Here is a 15813-nt window from a genome sequence, read left to right as displayed (position 1 = left end):
ATTTGAGAATCCACTAATGAGGAAGTAAAAAGGAGGAAGAACACTTACAGCTTTTGCCCTGTAAAACAGCACTCGATAAGCCCAGGGCATTCACTAAATAAACCAATTCCCAATGGGCAATCCCAAACTGGTTTTGAAACAATTTAACTAACACAAAATTGCCATGCAGCTAATTTTAAAAAACAGGCTTTTTAAAAAGTTTTACGTCAGCCTTCTGACGAGGACTTCTTTTGAATGCACATTAATCCTTTGGTACAAAATTTTAAAATCTGCATTACTATGTTGCGAGATAGGAAGCAATGATTTATGCCTCTTCTAATACCAAACCAAAACCTGCACACACTACACCATTCACACCAAGTGAAATCACAACCTCATTCAAGCTGGTCTGGCTAGAAAGCTAGCACTCACAGGCTTTACATGGATGACAGAGCTATTTGACATCACAGTGTGGTCCCCTTCCATCATGTCGAGCTCACTCTTGTCATCGGAGGCATCTGGAAGACTGTTAACACTACTGCTTTGGCTACTGGCACTGATGGACATACTGGGAATGGACTGATTACTTCCAACACTGTTCACTGTTCCTGTCCTGCCAATGCCATGGTCTTGCTCCTAAGGGGAGGAAAAATAGTTGGTTACCATCTTTAAAATAAAACAGTCCATCGCAACTGTAAAGTTATCAATCTTGCCAAACAATATATTATTGAGATGCCTTTATACCGGCATCCACCTGCCAAGTCACTGCAGCTGCCCACTCTTCAGACATGTGCTACTAAATGTTTCTCCTGCAGGAATGGTGGGGACAGAAGAGATCTGCTGCAAGATTAACCTGGCTGCTATCAGATTCTTTTCAGAAGGGAGCACGCTAGGAAGTTAAACTCGACAGTGAATCAGCAATACTGTGTCCCCAGTAACTGTTTTGACAGCAGTATTATCTTCCCCTAAGAGCAATGCCAGCACTTTTACAATTTACTCATGTCCCCTTTGCAGAAGGAGAGAACTGGGCTTTGGCTCTGGTTTGTGGTTTTACCATGTGCTCCAGAATCTAGGTTTTAATTTTTTATTTATTTATTTTTGAAGTGTGTGTTTCTACCCTTTATGGTTAGGTGAAAAAACCTTCAAAACATGATCCAGATGTAACTGATGCAATAACGACTGTCAGTGGCCTTGCTTAGGTTGCGATTAGCCCTTATTTCAGGGACCAGTGAAGGTGCACCAGCACAAACCCCTCAAGAAGGCAAGGAATGCCAGGATTTGCATCCTGGTTTCAAGAATAGGTGCAAGTCCTGGCTTTCATTTCCTATATTAGGAGTTTGCCCTGTTGTGGCTGGCTAGAATCAAGGGTGGACAAGGCCAGAGGCTGCAGCCAACCTGCAGCAATAACTCTGAATGACAGGAACAGCCTCCATTCATCTTGATGAGTTTATTCTAAATCCTAATGATCATTATTAATATCCCCACGTTGAGAGATCCATCGTCTCTCTTAGCTCTTCTTACCTCCTCCTCTTCCTGTGCTTCTACTGCAGGCCCATTGTGTGCCTCCTGGAAAAGGAGCTTCTTCATTTTGCGATACTGCAGATTGTCCAGTTCTCTCACTGCATCCTTTGTTCTCTGGATCAGGTCTATTAACACTGTTTCAGGCCGCTCCCGAAGAACAAACATGTGCTGCAGAACACACACAGACAGGTGACTAATATTTCAGATCCCCAGTGCACATACTTCGTTGGAAACTACCTTCATGAATTTTGGTCGTGTTTCTTCCTCCTCCCTAAATAGGTAGAAGAAGAAGGTAGCCTACAGCCATACTAGCTCAGGTTGGGGTCTTATCAGATTTCAGAACCTAGATGAGTTGAGCCTGGTCAGTACTTTGATGAAAGACATCCATGGATATAAAGATGTTGCAGGAAAGTAGGGTCTGCAACTCAGTTCAGTGGAACTCTTCCTCCAGAGACCTTGCCTAGACTAAGGAAAAGGATGTTTGATTTTAAACAGCACTTAAACCCTGTCTTTTCTGAGTGGTAACACCTTTAAAACACATTAGCTGGTCAGTCAATCACAACCAGCTATCATGTTTACTAAAGGTGTTAAGCTCTGTCTCTCCTGGTTGCTAAGTGGCATTTAAGATCTTAACTAACTTTTATTTTTTTAAACAGCCTTCTTCCTATTCTAGACAAATGAGTAACTTATCTAAAACTCAGCATATGGCTCTTTTGGATGAGACATAAAACAGAGGTTTTGAACATTTATGGTTCCCTCTCACTTTTAGTTTTGTAACTGCTGTGCTGCTCAGATTATTAGAAAGACTTACAATCATAGAACTGGAAGAGACCTTGAGAGGACATCTAGTCCAGTCCCCTGCACTCAAGGAAGGACTAAGTATTATCTAGGCCAGTGGTCTCCAAACTTTGGATTGCACACCCCCAGGGCCAGCTCTAGGGAAGGAGAAAAAAAAAGAAAGAGCTGCCGCCGGCGTGCCGCCCAAGACGGAGCAGGGGAGAGCCAAGCTGCTGCCGGCTTGCCACCCAAGACGGAGCGGGGAAGAGCCGAGCTGCTGCCGGCGTGCCATCAAAGAATCAGAGGTCCTTCAGCAGCGCTCCTCCTGCCACGCACCCCCAGGGATGGTCTTGCGCACTCCACTTTGGAAACCACTGATCTAGACCATCCCTGACACGTGGTTGTCCAATCTGCTCTTAAAAATCCCCAGTGACGTAACAAGACTCTCAATTGAATCTAAATTAGCTCTTTTATTATACCCTGGAGGGAGGAAGGGTCAAATGGTGTCTAGGACCCTTAAACAGGGCACACCACCAGGTACAAGTACCTGTCCCCACCCCCAATCTCTCACTTGCTGCATTGCACTGCACTGATGGTTGCATTTTGCCAGAAGGTGAATGGAAACTAATCTGTGTGTGTTTGAAGGTGTTTTACCAGCCTTCCGGACGAACTGTGCTCCATAGATATGAGTCAGCATTAACAATACTAGCAATTTCATTCTGTTATTTTGGAAAGCAGTACGGCAATTTCCAACATTTGTCATATTTCCTACATGTCCCTATTAATTGGCATACAGCTGTTTGCTACTTAGATAGGGAAGGAACATATTCATAAAATTCACCAACGTTTATTTTTCAACACAATTTTCTTTAATTAAAAAGTGTATTGTTGGAAAAAAACCTGAAGTTTAGAATTCTGACATGGCTCGCTACACTCCCATTAAGCCCATCAGTGGAGAATTATGTTTACTTTTTGAATGGAAAATCCTAGCAAATGTAAAGAAAGGAAAAGCCTCATGATCACTTAAGCATTAAAACATACAAAAAGGTGACCATCTAAACCTGCGCTGTCAGCAGTCATGTGCTGATAGTGCAAGAACTTGGAACATAAGTATTGAATAGAAAGCACCATTACATTAAAAGATGAAAAATCAATGCCATAGCTTTTACAAGGAGAATGAAAAATTAACCAAAACAAATGCCACTTGATACCGTCAAGGGAGTCCACAGAAGTCACATTTGTGTAAGGCCATCTCAATACCTACTAGTACATTGCCAAAATAAGTATATTCGCTTAGGCATGCATCAGCTCATTGCAACCATTTAAAGACACTTACTGTGTTTCACCACTAGAGAAAAGGAGATTAAATATATACAGCACATGGGAGAGGGGAGAAGGAGAAGAAGCCAGGCAATATAACAGGAGGAACTCTGCAAACAAGTTACATGCATCAGTGTCAAGAAAAGAAATATGTGGGAGAAAAATCCACTTGATCATGCTGGAGGGTACATTTCAAATCTATGTATAAAGCACATAGGTGCTGGAATAGTGTAAAAGCCTGCAAGGTGTATATAGCACAGGATGAGGAGAAGTAAAGAAAGATATTTTGCTAACCAATGCACGATAGCTCTGTCAGGATTAAGCATAGCAACCAAAGGGCACACAGAGATTTGATGGTCAGCCTATGGCACTTGCTGAATATTCCATTAGTAACTATGAAGATATGGCTGGATCACTGAATCATCTAGCTAGCTGCTTCAGACACTGAGTAGTAAAATTAGAAATGCTTACAAAAAAGAGTGCAGTCCACAAAGCTGGTTAGTTCTTTAGCTTAAGGGTATTACGGATAACAGACAAAGCATTGTTTAACCTTGGTCTAGAAGAGCAGCAGGTGAGAAAGAAAAAGAGCTGTAGAGCATTATACTTCATAAAATCCTCTCTTTCTAATACCATCCGAAGGAAAAAAAAAAAAGACAGGACAAGAAAGCCAACCTTCAGAAGCTCCTCTGATGTAGGCCTGTCTTGAGGAATTTTCTGGAGGCAAGAATCTACGAAGTTTCGAAAATAATCAGACCTATTACAAGAGAGAAAAAAATGTTAACTGAGTTAACTGCTGCCTTCTTCATTTTAAACATCTCATTAAGGAACCATCTGTAGCAAAATCAACCCCTCCACTCCCTCCCCCCAAAAAACAAAAACCAACCCCTCAACACTTGAACCAACATATCTAAGTCAAGCCAGACTCTATGTCTCCTCTGTAGATCCTTTAACCTCAACTGCCAAACTGGCTCAGAGTAAGAATGCAAGAATATTGTGCAATTCAAGAGGAAAGGAAATGTTGTACCAGTTATCTAAAGGCCCACATGACTCTGAATGCCATCATTAATGGTGTAAAAACACTGTTTCATTTTGATGGGACAAATTTAACTATCAGATTCAACTATCACACAGGCCTTGTGCCTGCCCTCTGCCCAGATGAGTTTAATCCCCAGCACACTGCATTAGCACAATACCTATATGTCTCAGACACATCTTCCAAGATGTTCTGAAATCCATTGGCAACGTGGCCGTACAGGGTTAAGTGAATTTTTCACATCTCTTTGGATGCTGAGTCTCTACATTCTGCCCCTTCATTTAAAACACAGACTTTCCGACAGACATTACTACTGACATCGAGATGATAGAACTTCAGATTTTCTTTTTCTCTCTCCATCCACAAAAACCCAGGTAATTACTTGATTATTTTCTTCCTCTAAAGTTTTTTAGCAAATTAAATTCTTGTATTTTTTGGTCAGAAAAAAATCTATAAAATGAGCAGAACCTTTTCTGGAAATATCATGTGTGGGCACCTAATCAGAACATCTCTGAGGTTAAAAAAGTTGCAAAAGTGCAGAACACTGCGTTACAATCCAAACAGCAGGACTGCAGCTTAGCAAACAACACTACTGTGACACTGGCAGGCCAGATGCCAGCTCTTGTCCAGGCTGCAGGCATTAACTAAACTGGAAGAGACCTCGAGAGGCCATCTAGTCCAGTCCCCTGCACTCATGGTAGGACCAAGTATTATCTAGACCAGGGGCCACCAACCTGTAGATTGCGATAGACTGGTCGATCCTGGAGTCTCTGCCAATTGATTGTGATCTCTGGCCACTAGAAATCCGATGGCACAGTGGGGCTAAGACAGGCTCCCTGCCTGCCCTGGTCCCGTGCGCTCCTGGAGGCAGGCAGCAGGCCCGAGGGAGGAGAGGCAGGAGTCTCCGCTACTGCTCCTGCCTGCAAGCACCGCCCCCGCAGCTCTCATTGGCCGGGAATGGGAAACTGTGGCCAACAGGAACTGCTGGGGCGGAGCCTGCGGAGAGCAGCTGCATGCAAAGACACGTGCCTCCCTTCCCCAGGGGCCATGACGGCCGCTTCTGGGAGCGACATGGGGCTGTGGGAGCCTGCCTTACTTAGCCCCGCTGCGCCTCTGACCAGTAGCCGTCCAAGGTAAGTGCCGTCTGGCAGGAGCCCACACCTCTCCCGCACCCCAATCCTCAGCCCTGAGCTCCCTCCCAGAGCCAGCACCCCATACCTGCTCTTGCACCCCAATCCCCTGCCCCAGCCTGGTGAAAGAGACTGAGGGTGGGGGAGAGCAAGCAATGGAGGGAGGGGGAATGGAGTGAGCAGGGCGGGGCCTCGGGAAAGGGGCAGGGTAGATCCTGGATTGCGCTTAAATTCATAATTGATCTTGTGCATAAAAAGGTCGGAGATCACTGATCTAGACCGTCCCTGAGACGTGTTTGTCTAACCTGCTCTTAAAAATCTCCAATGATGGAGATTCCACAACCTCTCTAGGCAATTTATGCCAGTGCTTAACCACCCTGACAGTTAGGAAGTTTTTCCTAATGTCCAGTCTAAACCTCCCTTGCTGCAATTTAAGCCCATTGCTTCTTGTCCTATCCTCAGAAGTTAAGAACAATTCTTCTCCCTCCTCCTTGTAAAAACCTTTTATGTACTTGAAAATTTATGTCCCCTAGTCTTCTCTTCTCCAGACTAAATAAACCCAATTTTTTCAATCTTCCTTCATAGGTCTTGTTTTCTTGACCATTAATCAATTTGTTGCTCTTCTCTAGACTTTCTCCAGTTTGTCCACATCTTTCCTGAAAGAACTGACAGCCTTTTAGCTGGATACAAGACTAGGTCAGCTACATGTTAGTTTTGCTCAAAATAGGTATTTATTAAGAATGTGTTTAGTCTCTATGAAGTGCTTGTAAATTGCCGCATGCATTAGTCTTGCTTATAATATTTGTACTCCATGCTGTAAGAAAATATGTAAGTTTTGTTGTATAACTTTGAAAATGTTTGCTCTGAACTTGTGAACTCAGGCATGGGAATCATCTCCCACCCTGCCCATCCATGAGGACTATCAAAATCAGATGTGCTATCAAGTATCATTGCAATACAAAGGATTAGTTAATGGCCCTGTCCCACTTAGGAAATGCTACCTGCAAGGAAGCTTGTCCTGTGGGTTTTGAAGCTGAATGAAGGAAATAAAATGAAGCCACTGGAAAATTTTCCATCTTTTTTGCTGTTTGAACTCTGAAGAGCCAGAGACTCTAAACCGAAGCCAGAGATCCTCAGGGTTGCCTGATGAATCTGCCCTGAAAGAGGCTTTGAATTGACAGACCACTACAACTATCACTCTTAGGATTTAGATGGCACCTCATTTGTGTATAGGTTTGCTTGCTTTAACCTGTAAAGAGCTCTCTCATTCCTTTTTCTTAGTTTGTAATCATTTATATAGTTTATTACAGGAAAGGCTACAGGCGTGGTCTCTGGTGTAAAGATCTAGGATACCAATTGATCTGGGGTAAGTGACTGGTCTCCTGTGCGTGGAAGCAACCCAAATGTGGTGTGATTTTTGGTGTAAGTGATCTTTTATCACTATGTCCAGTTTGTCTGGGTGGCAAGATAGACTGGAGAATCAAAGGGGACTGTCTGTGACTCCATGGTAACACTGTTATAGTGATGCAGGAGTTCACATTTGTTACTGACTTGATGAAATCTGAATTTAAAACACACCACCAATTTGAGGTGTCTGCCCTGAGGTAGGCTAGGCACTCATGGTCATGAGCCACTGCAGACAGTGTGACAATTATTACTAAGTTTTTTACTTTTAAAATGGATTCATCTGTATGTGGATTCAAGAAAATGTTCAGGACCAGGAGGCACAAAATGTGACTATTTTATGGGTGTTGGCAAATACATAATCAATGGTAGTAGTTCCACAAACCAAGATTTGGGTTTCATAAACTTTGTTTTTAATAATATAAAAACAATCATTTGCTGCTAACCTCCAGGTTTCCAATGTTTACTGACACATGACTTACCATGGGATTTTATGTTCTTACAGCAAGTCTGTTCCGTTTCTGGACTTGCTGCATTCCTGGTCTCTAAAATATTCACTTATTCAGTGGTGAATTTTGTGCACATAAAATGTACAGTGCACCTACTTATCAGCCTTTCAGCTCACATCTTCCCAACTGGAATCCAGCCATTTCAAGAACTCGGCATGACAAAGCACTCCATTTATAGCAAGTCCCGACAACGCTTCTCTCTCAGTAATACTCACCATTCATTAGACTGTAGTGTAGGGGATTCATTCTGCGCTATGTGATATAAGGCACTCATTGCGTTCATATTAAACAAAGGAGGCTTCCTTTCCGCTATACATAAAAGAAAATAATTTTTATATAGGGAAATAGTCTCAGTTTTCCCCTTAATTTATTCCCATTGCTTATAAAGACACAACCGTAGGACCACTAGTGCCTGAACATGGGGCCCCAAACCAACCCTAACCCTGCAACAAGATGTGCTGCCATGTGCTCCTACCATGGGTTTTACCCATGCAGAAGACGAAAGCTCTTTGAAGATCAAATGCCTTGTCTTGTCAAGCTTTCAAATTCTGGGGGTTGTCATGGTGGAGCACTCACTCTAAATTACCAAAATATAAATAAATCAGCAGTAAGAGCCACAATCAGTGGCTGCACAGCTACAATGGGGTCTGGCCAGTTTGTTATACAATTATTTTAAAACCTAAAAGTACGCAAAATCCAATGGTAGCGATGTGGACAAAGCTGGTTACTGAAACTGTCACAACCATACTTCACTGACTGAACATACATATGTTCAGTCAATAACAAGCTAATTCTTTACTATTTTGAGGGTAGATTCTCTCTGGCTCTCCTTTCTCTTGCAAGCTAGTGTAGTCTCATAGGACCAACACAGTATGAAATTTTAATAAGGAAGGAGATGATCTCACCAAAACAACAGAATAGAAGGTTCGTCAGAATGTTTGCTGAATAAAACTATAGAACTGAAGCTCACTGCAAACATTTCAAGGAAACCGTTCAAATGGTGACATTTATACACAGGGGAAAATGTAATGAAGAATTTTTTTAACATAAGATTCAATTCCTATTTTCAGCTTTTTATGTCCCACTGGTGCTTTGGCATACATACATTCTCCTCTCTATCTCCCACCAAGTACTTCACAATAATACACACAATGGATGTCAATGGACACACTTCCACGTTATGGGATTTGGTAAAATAGCCTCATGCCCCACCAGTTCACCAGAACTCAAACTGAGGGATGATGCCCCACGTCAAGCCAAAAATCATATAAAAAAGCAAGCACACTTCATAATGCAGAAATTCAGTATGCAATAAGGCACAAAAGGGGTGTGGTCACCATGAGCTAACTACATTCTTGGGGCACTGGATCCAGCCAAACTTTTCTAGTCCACTCAGAGCATGATTATGTCATGATAGCCACACCCCTTAAAGCTGCTTTATATTGGCAACAAAAATCTTTACTCTGAAGGAGTCTCTTTTATGTACTGGAAGAAAATGAAGTTAACGGCCTGGAATATTAGACAGCATTTTTAGCTAAACTCTGTGGTTCACATGGATTAGTGTATTTCTGAGAATGTTCACCAGCCAATCAGATTGTTCATTCAATCAATGACGTTTTAGAACAAACAATAAGATATGACAAGGCAGTTAATACAGCCCCAGATACGCTGGGATGCACGAAGGAATAACTTTGCCACTTTAGGGGGCATTGGTATCGAAGTGCTATTATCAAGTTGGATCTTTATCATGAAAATATTATACATTAGGGTGAAAAGAAATTTTTATGCACCTGTAACCCTTTTAAACAGACACTCTGCTTTAAGTAGCCCATTCTAACTGTAGTACCATGATTTACTTCCTGGGTGAGGATGTTAATACTTCAAGACTGGATTGTTCCAAATCTTCCTTAAGAGATCTTCCAGACAAATTTATTCATATGTGACAACACACCCTGAATATAGCTATGAAGCCATCTGTTTAACCCAGGTGGGCAAACAACGGCCTGAAGACCGGATGCAGCCAGCCGTCAAGCTCCTGCTGGGGAGCAGGGTGTGGGGCTTGCCCCGCTCCAGCCGGGGCACAGGGTCGGGGGCAGCTCCACACTGCTCCCGGAAGCAGCAGCATGGCCCCCATCCAGCTCCTACATGTAGGGGCAGCCAAGGGGCTCCGCTCCGCATGCTGCCCCCATCCCAAGTGCTGCCCCCACAGCTCCCACTGGCAGAGAACTGCAGCCTATGAGAGCTGCAGGGGCAGTACCTGCGGACAGGGCATCATGCAGAGCCACCTGGCCGTGCCTCCATGTAGGAGTCAGAGAAGAGACATGCTGCTGCTTCTGGGAGCCGCTTGAGGTAAGCACCGCCCAGAGCCTGCACCCTTGAGCCTCTCCCCACGCCCCAACCCCCTGCCCCAGCCCTGATCCCCCTCCTGCCCTCCGAACCCCTCAATCCCAGCTCGGAGCACCTTCCTGCACCCCAAGCTCCTCATCCCCACCCCAGAGCCCGGACCCCCAGCCGGAGCCCTCACGCGCCCCCCACATCCCACTCCAATCTGGAGCCCCCTCCCAAACCCTGAACTCCTCATTTCTGGTCCCACCGCGGAGCCCACACCCCCATCCAGAGCCCTCCCACCCGCCAACCCCAATTTTGTGAGCATTCATGGCGCGCCATACAATTTTTATTCCCAGATGTGGCCTGGGGGCCAAAAAGTTTGTCCACTCCTAGTTTAAACCAAGCTTCATTAACATAGGAGTCCTCAAGGAAACTTTACGCTGTATACGAATATTGAAGTTAACATTTTGCTTTTCACTTTTAAAGCCATATGTGTTTTAGTACTTTAAGGTCTATTTTCTACATTTTTCTCTGTGTGGATCATGCTTTTTCATTCAAAGGTTAACTGACCCCACACCGAGCGTAAACCCTGTAAGTGCTAGAGGGTTTGCTGTTTTCCTTGTCTATAATAATCTCTTCCTTTGTGCAATGAAAATGCCAGTTCAATTAACACAAAACTGGAAACTTACTCTTGATTTTTAATATCGCACTTACCACTTCACTCTAAAGACCATGTCCTAAAGCCATCAGAACAAGGAAGCAAGCACAGGTCTCGTGCATGGTAACTCAGATCAATACACTCCAGGGTTAAACAATTCAGACTCTCAGAATGAAGTTTAAACATTCTTTTCAGTAGAAATTTAATATTTACACCACAAGTTGGACACGGAGGAAAATCTGTCAGGTAGTCTAGTACTTTTAAAGGAAGATGGCTTACCTAACTCAATACATGTTATTCCAAGAGACCAAACGTCTACTTTGCCATCATACTGCCCTTCATCCATGGCTAAAATTACTTCTGGGGCCATCCTAAAACATAAAATTAAATTCTCATAAAATTCTACATTACAGTACTCCATAAGCATTTCAACCTAATTGGCCATGTGACAAATTGACTAATTTGAACTACACCTCTACCCCGATATAATGCAGTCCTTGGGAGACAAAAAATCTCACCACATTATAGGTGACACCGCGTTATATCAAACTTGCTTTGGCTCCCCCGTTCCTTGTTCCCTGACCTCCCCCTCCAGAGACCCCCGTCCGTAATCACCCCCAGGACTCTACCCAACCCCCTGCTCCCTGTCCCCTGACTGCTCCGACCCCTATCCACACCCCTTGCCCCCTGACAGGCACTCACCGGCAGTGACGGAAAGCGGAGCAACGCGGACCCAGCCCACTCCACTCCGCAAGCTCCCAGCCGCGGCGCTCCGCTTCCTGCCGCCAGTGAGTGCAGGGAGGTTGGGAAAAGGACACCCCCTGCACTCACCTGCGGTGGGAAGCGGAGCGACGCGGTCCCAGCCTACTCCGCTTTCCTTTCCCCGGCCCTGTTGCTGGGGGGGAGTTGGGGAAAGTTCCCGCACTCACCTACGGTGGGAAGTGGAGCGATGTGGCTGGGAGCTGGCGGAGTGGAGCAGGCTGGGGCCGGGCTGCTCCGCTTCCCCCAAGCCTGCTCCCCCTAGCGACACGGCTCAGGCTGGGGTGAGGGAAGCAGAGTGGGTTGCTCCCGGCCTCCTGCTAATCCCCTGGGCCACTCTGGGACTGTGGGGCACCCAAAAGTGCCCCCCCACAGCTCCTGCCTCCCAGAGCCTGGGTGAGGGAGCCCCTGACCGCCCCCAAGACCCACTTCTCCAGCCCGGCACCCTTAACACGCTGCTCTGAGCAGCGTGTTGGAGCTTTACTGCATTGTATGCGAACCTGCGTTACAGCGGGTGGCGTCATAGCAGGGTAGAGGTGTATTGAGATGGAAAGAAACATTGCACAAGATATCAGGCAATATGCCTGGGTCACTTCAGTCTTGATTTGGACCCAACTTGTCTGGCATTCTGGAGTTCACCAACCAGTAGCGCCGCACTGGCAAAGCCATGTGGGGAAACCTACACAATGCATTCTTGCCCTATACCCAGCTTTTCACATTTATGAGCGTTACAACTCCCTGCTCCACCCATATCTCCAATAGTCTAGTTGGCTAACCAATACTGGTGATGCAATTACCGCATGAACATAAAAAACAGCTACACTGGTCCATCTAGCCCAGTATACTGTTTTCTGACAGTGGCCAGTGCCACATGCGTCCAAGGGAGTAACAAAACAAGGCAATTTCGAGTGAAGCTGTATAAGCACCACAGATTAGATGTAGAAGATCAAACCATAGAAGATGTCTGCAAAGATTTCTGTTCAATCAATCTGGCCTTTCCTGTGAAAAAACGCTCTTTAGTAATTTGAACAGCCAGATGCCATGAGAACGTTTGAAGTTTCAAATCATGGTATTGGTTGAATAAAGCATGCACATAATTGCTTCAGGAGCCTCACTGTAGCTACTTACAGTCAGGGTAAATATAATAGCAAAGTATATGCAATTTATGAAAAGTAAATAAAAGTATTATACACACTTAGGAGGGCACTGAACTGTCCTTACCTTAAAATCTGAACAGATCAAACTTTTCATAGCACTTAATGTTATATTTGCAATGTACATTTTGATTTAACCAGAACTGTACTGTCTCAAAAGTGGATTTTAGTAAGGTCCAAACAAATTAGACAGCCTACCAAAAGATGTTACTTCTTGAAGCCACAGGTGTGTAAAAACTTTTCTTACCAATATGGCGTCCCCACAAACGAATTGGCAGGAGAGGCTATGGAAGCAGATCCAAAGTCAGCAAGCTTCACCTGGCCTGGCTCTGTCAGCAGGATGTTTCCTGCCTTGATATCTCTGGTTATGGAATACAAGCATTACTATTAAATCCCTAAAACAGCCACAATGGAGTGTGCCATCATTCACAGGTTCAAGTTATAGAATACACTGACCCCTGTACAAGAGTTTCAGTAATGAGGGGTCCTAGCCTTAATTCTATGCCTGATCTTGGAATCTAGTTTAGTGTCTTAAAAAATCAACTTTAGATTTCAGTGACTTCTAACAGCAACAAGAATTATTTAAATACCATGACTGCAATCCATCAAAACCATAAGAGATGGCTAGCTCCCCTTTTTAGACATTCTACAAAAAATGTTAATAGTTCCAATAACTCACACATTTTATTCCTACCAAAATGTGACAGGAATCTTTTAAAAAATTATTTAGACTGTTTGACTTCCTTTATTGCCATTTTTCCCTGTGTGTGTATTCACATAAAGCTAGTTTTTAAGAGGGTTATTACTTTTCTTTATGGGAAAAAAATACCAAGCAACTTTCACACTGAAGTTGCCAAAAAGCTATTTAGCTAACCTATGTGCTTAGTCAGCCTTGGTGTTCTGTGCTTCAAGGGATGAGCATCACCACTGAATTCTACCATATCAAGTGGGAAAAACAGATATAAAAGATATTACATAAAGGGATTTTCCTGGCATTTTACAATTATTGTGAATTACTAATTCTAGAAGATATGTACACTGCAAAAAAACCCAAACAACTCTACTTACAAATCTTAAATGTCATTTCCATCATTGGGATGATCAGGCTGCAATCAACAAGATAAATTACCTGCAAGTGTGTGACACAGTAACTTTGTAAGTACTTACCGATGGATCATATTGTGAGAATGTAAGTATGCTAGTCCCTGGAGAGCACCATGGGTAATTGCTGCTATTTCCACCTCTTGCAATGGCTTTTTATGAACTTAAGGGAAGAGTACATGTGAAATCTATTATTCAAGAAAACAATGCAGTTTACAACGTTCAGTGCATACTTTCAAAAATGTAAACACAGGCCTAGAAAACTGTAAGTTCTAGTTTTACAAGGCCTGTGTCCTGCATGAGGATACCCACTTTACAAGTGGTTGATAATACACTGTACAATCTGGAATCAGACGTAACCCTCTAACTGTAACACGGCAGCGACTCATTCTACCCAAAAAAAGGCTATACTGCTAAATTCACATCTAAATTCTTGTCAGCTTTTCAACCATTTTACCAACGGTATTTGAGATGAATATTTAATTTACCATTAATAAACCTCAACAAAAAAATTACAACACAACTTTTTTCCCAGAACTCTCCCAGAGGCCAAATGAACTGCTCTGTAGCTCATCTCAGACAGTTTGACAGGAAGTGAAGGTAACTAACAAAATGCTTCATTTAGCAAACCCTTGCTACTGGGTGTAGTGACACTGTAGTCAATGGGACTACCCCGGCACTAAGCATTGTGCCTGACAGCAAGGGTTTGCAGAATTAAGCTCTGAAGCGACATAAAAGGAGAATCTTAAATTCAAGGAATACAAACAGATGGTTGAAGACCTATTTAAAGATAGTAAGAGAAGACAAATTGTGTGCCTAGGAAAGCTATACACTACAGAAAAATACTGTAGATATGTAAAATTTTGAGCTATTGTAACATTCCCCCTCCCCCCAATTAAATAACTGAACATTGTAGAACAACTCTGATCCATAATCTGTTGGATTATAAATTTCTCCGTTTCAATCAAAGAAATCTTTGAGACATACCTTCTAGTAAGTCTGATGCCGATCCTAAACAATATTCCATAACAAGCTGTGTGGGGAGAAATCAAAATAATGTATTACAGAATACCTAGAGATAAATAAATGGTGACTAGATTTCATCGGCTTGTGAATAGTTAGTGATCCAGCATCATTCATGTACTATGAACCCTACAACAGGAGTTTGCCTTATGTTCCGGCTGAAACGACCATCATCTCACAAACCTTGAGAAAAATAAGCCGAGGCCCAAAATAATTTAGGTGTTGGGAAACCAGATTTTACAAAACAATCCCAACAGCTATGTTTCCACATTTTTGTTTAAATTCCAGTGAATTTAAATTCCCCTCAAGATTAGTTATACTGTACATCTTTGATAAGAAAAAGAGAAGAAAAGGGAATTACCTATTGTATATATGGCAAGGGTAGTGTTCAGTGATGTACCCTTAGAACATAAAAGCAGTAGTAGAATGCTGTGAGGTTTACACTAGATACTTTTGCCAGTTTAGAAATGTTGAATAGGATGTGATTAAAGACATGCTATGCCGGCAAAAACCCTAGTGTAGATCAGTTATATCAGTATGAAAGTGCTTCTCCTGGTATAGATTATTTTGCTCAGGACACTGGTATAAGCTCTCCCAGCAAAAGCTGTCAGTATAAACTGCATCTACACTAGGTGGACTTGCTGGTATAGCATCTTAGCTACACGTGCAAAACTTTCCTGGTGTAGACTAGGCCTAACTGGAGAATACCAGCTTCCAAATATGATGATACAACAATCTAATATTATTCCTAACATAGGGCCCTAATCTACCACCCTTGCTAATGTTGAGCAGTACCATACTACAGGAACAATTCCCATTGAAATTACCAGAATTGCTTTCCACGATATGCATCTGAGGAAGTGAGCTGTAGCTCACGAAAGCTTATGCTCTAATAAATTGGTTAGTCTCTAAGGTGCCACAAGTCCTCCTTTTCTTTTTGCGAATACAGACTAACACGGCTGTTACTCTGAAACCTGTCTTTTAGTAAGGAATCACACAGAGTAAAGAGGGCAGAATAGTGCCCACAGCAAATTACATATAAAAGAGATAAATAGAGTACATAATTACTTATCAGGGATGTGAAAATTATATTCAATAAGTTTATCATATCATTTAT

The 15813-nt window shown here is 43.1% G+C and overlaps 1 protein-coding gene across 8 annotated transcripts in view; it reads right to left on the bottom strand.

The window, feature by feature from the left end:
• TAOK1 (TAO kinase 1) overlaps positions 1-15813 on the bottom strand; it is a 144991-nt gene that overhangs the window by 30219 nt on the left and 98959 nt on the right. For all 8 annotated transcript variants that reach the window (XM_073315978.2, XM_073315979.1, XM_073315974.2 and 5 more), the window contains 8 exons: positions 14661-14706; positions 13740-13836; positions 12820-12933; positions 10939-11030; positions 7889-7982; positions 4270-4351; positions 1501-1668; positions 412-615 (listed from right to left, as the gene is read on the bottom strand). In XM_073315978.2, coding sequence (XP_073172079.1) covers positions 412-615; positions 1501-1668; positions 4270-4351; positions 7889-7982; positions 10939-11030; positions 12820-12933; positions 13740-13836; positions 14661-14706 — 897 coding nt within the window. The remainder of the gene's footprint in view (positions 1-411; positions 616-1500; positions 1669-4269; positions 4352-7888; positions 7983-10938; positions 11031-12819; positions 12934-13739; positions 13837-14660; positions 14707-15813) is intronic.

Source organism: Lepidochelys kempii, chromosome 17 (genome assembly GCF_965140285.1).
Source record: "Lepidochelys kempii isolate rLepKem1 chromosome 17, rLepKem1.hap1, whole genome shotgun sequence".
Taxonomy (NCBI): Eukaryota; Metazoa; Chordata; order Testudines; family Cheloniidae; genus Lepidochelys; species Lepidochelys kempii.
This window is presented reverse-complemented; position numbering and strand designations above follow the sequence as displayed.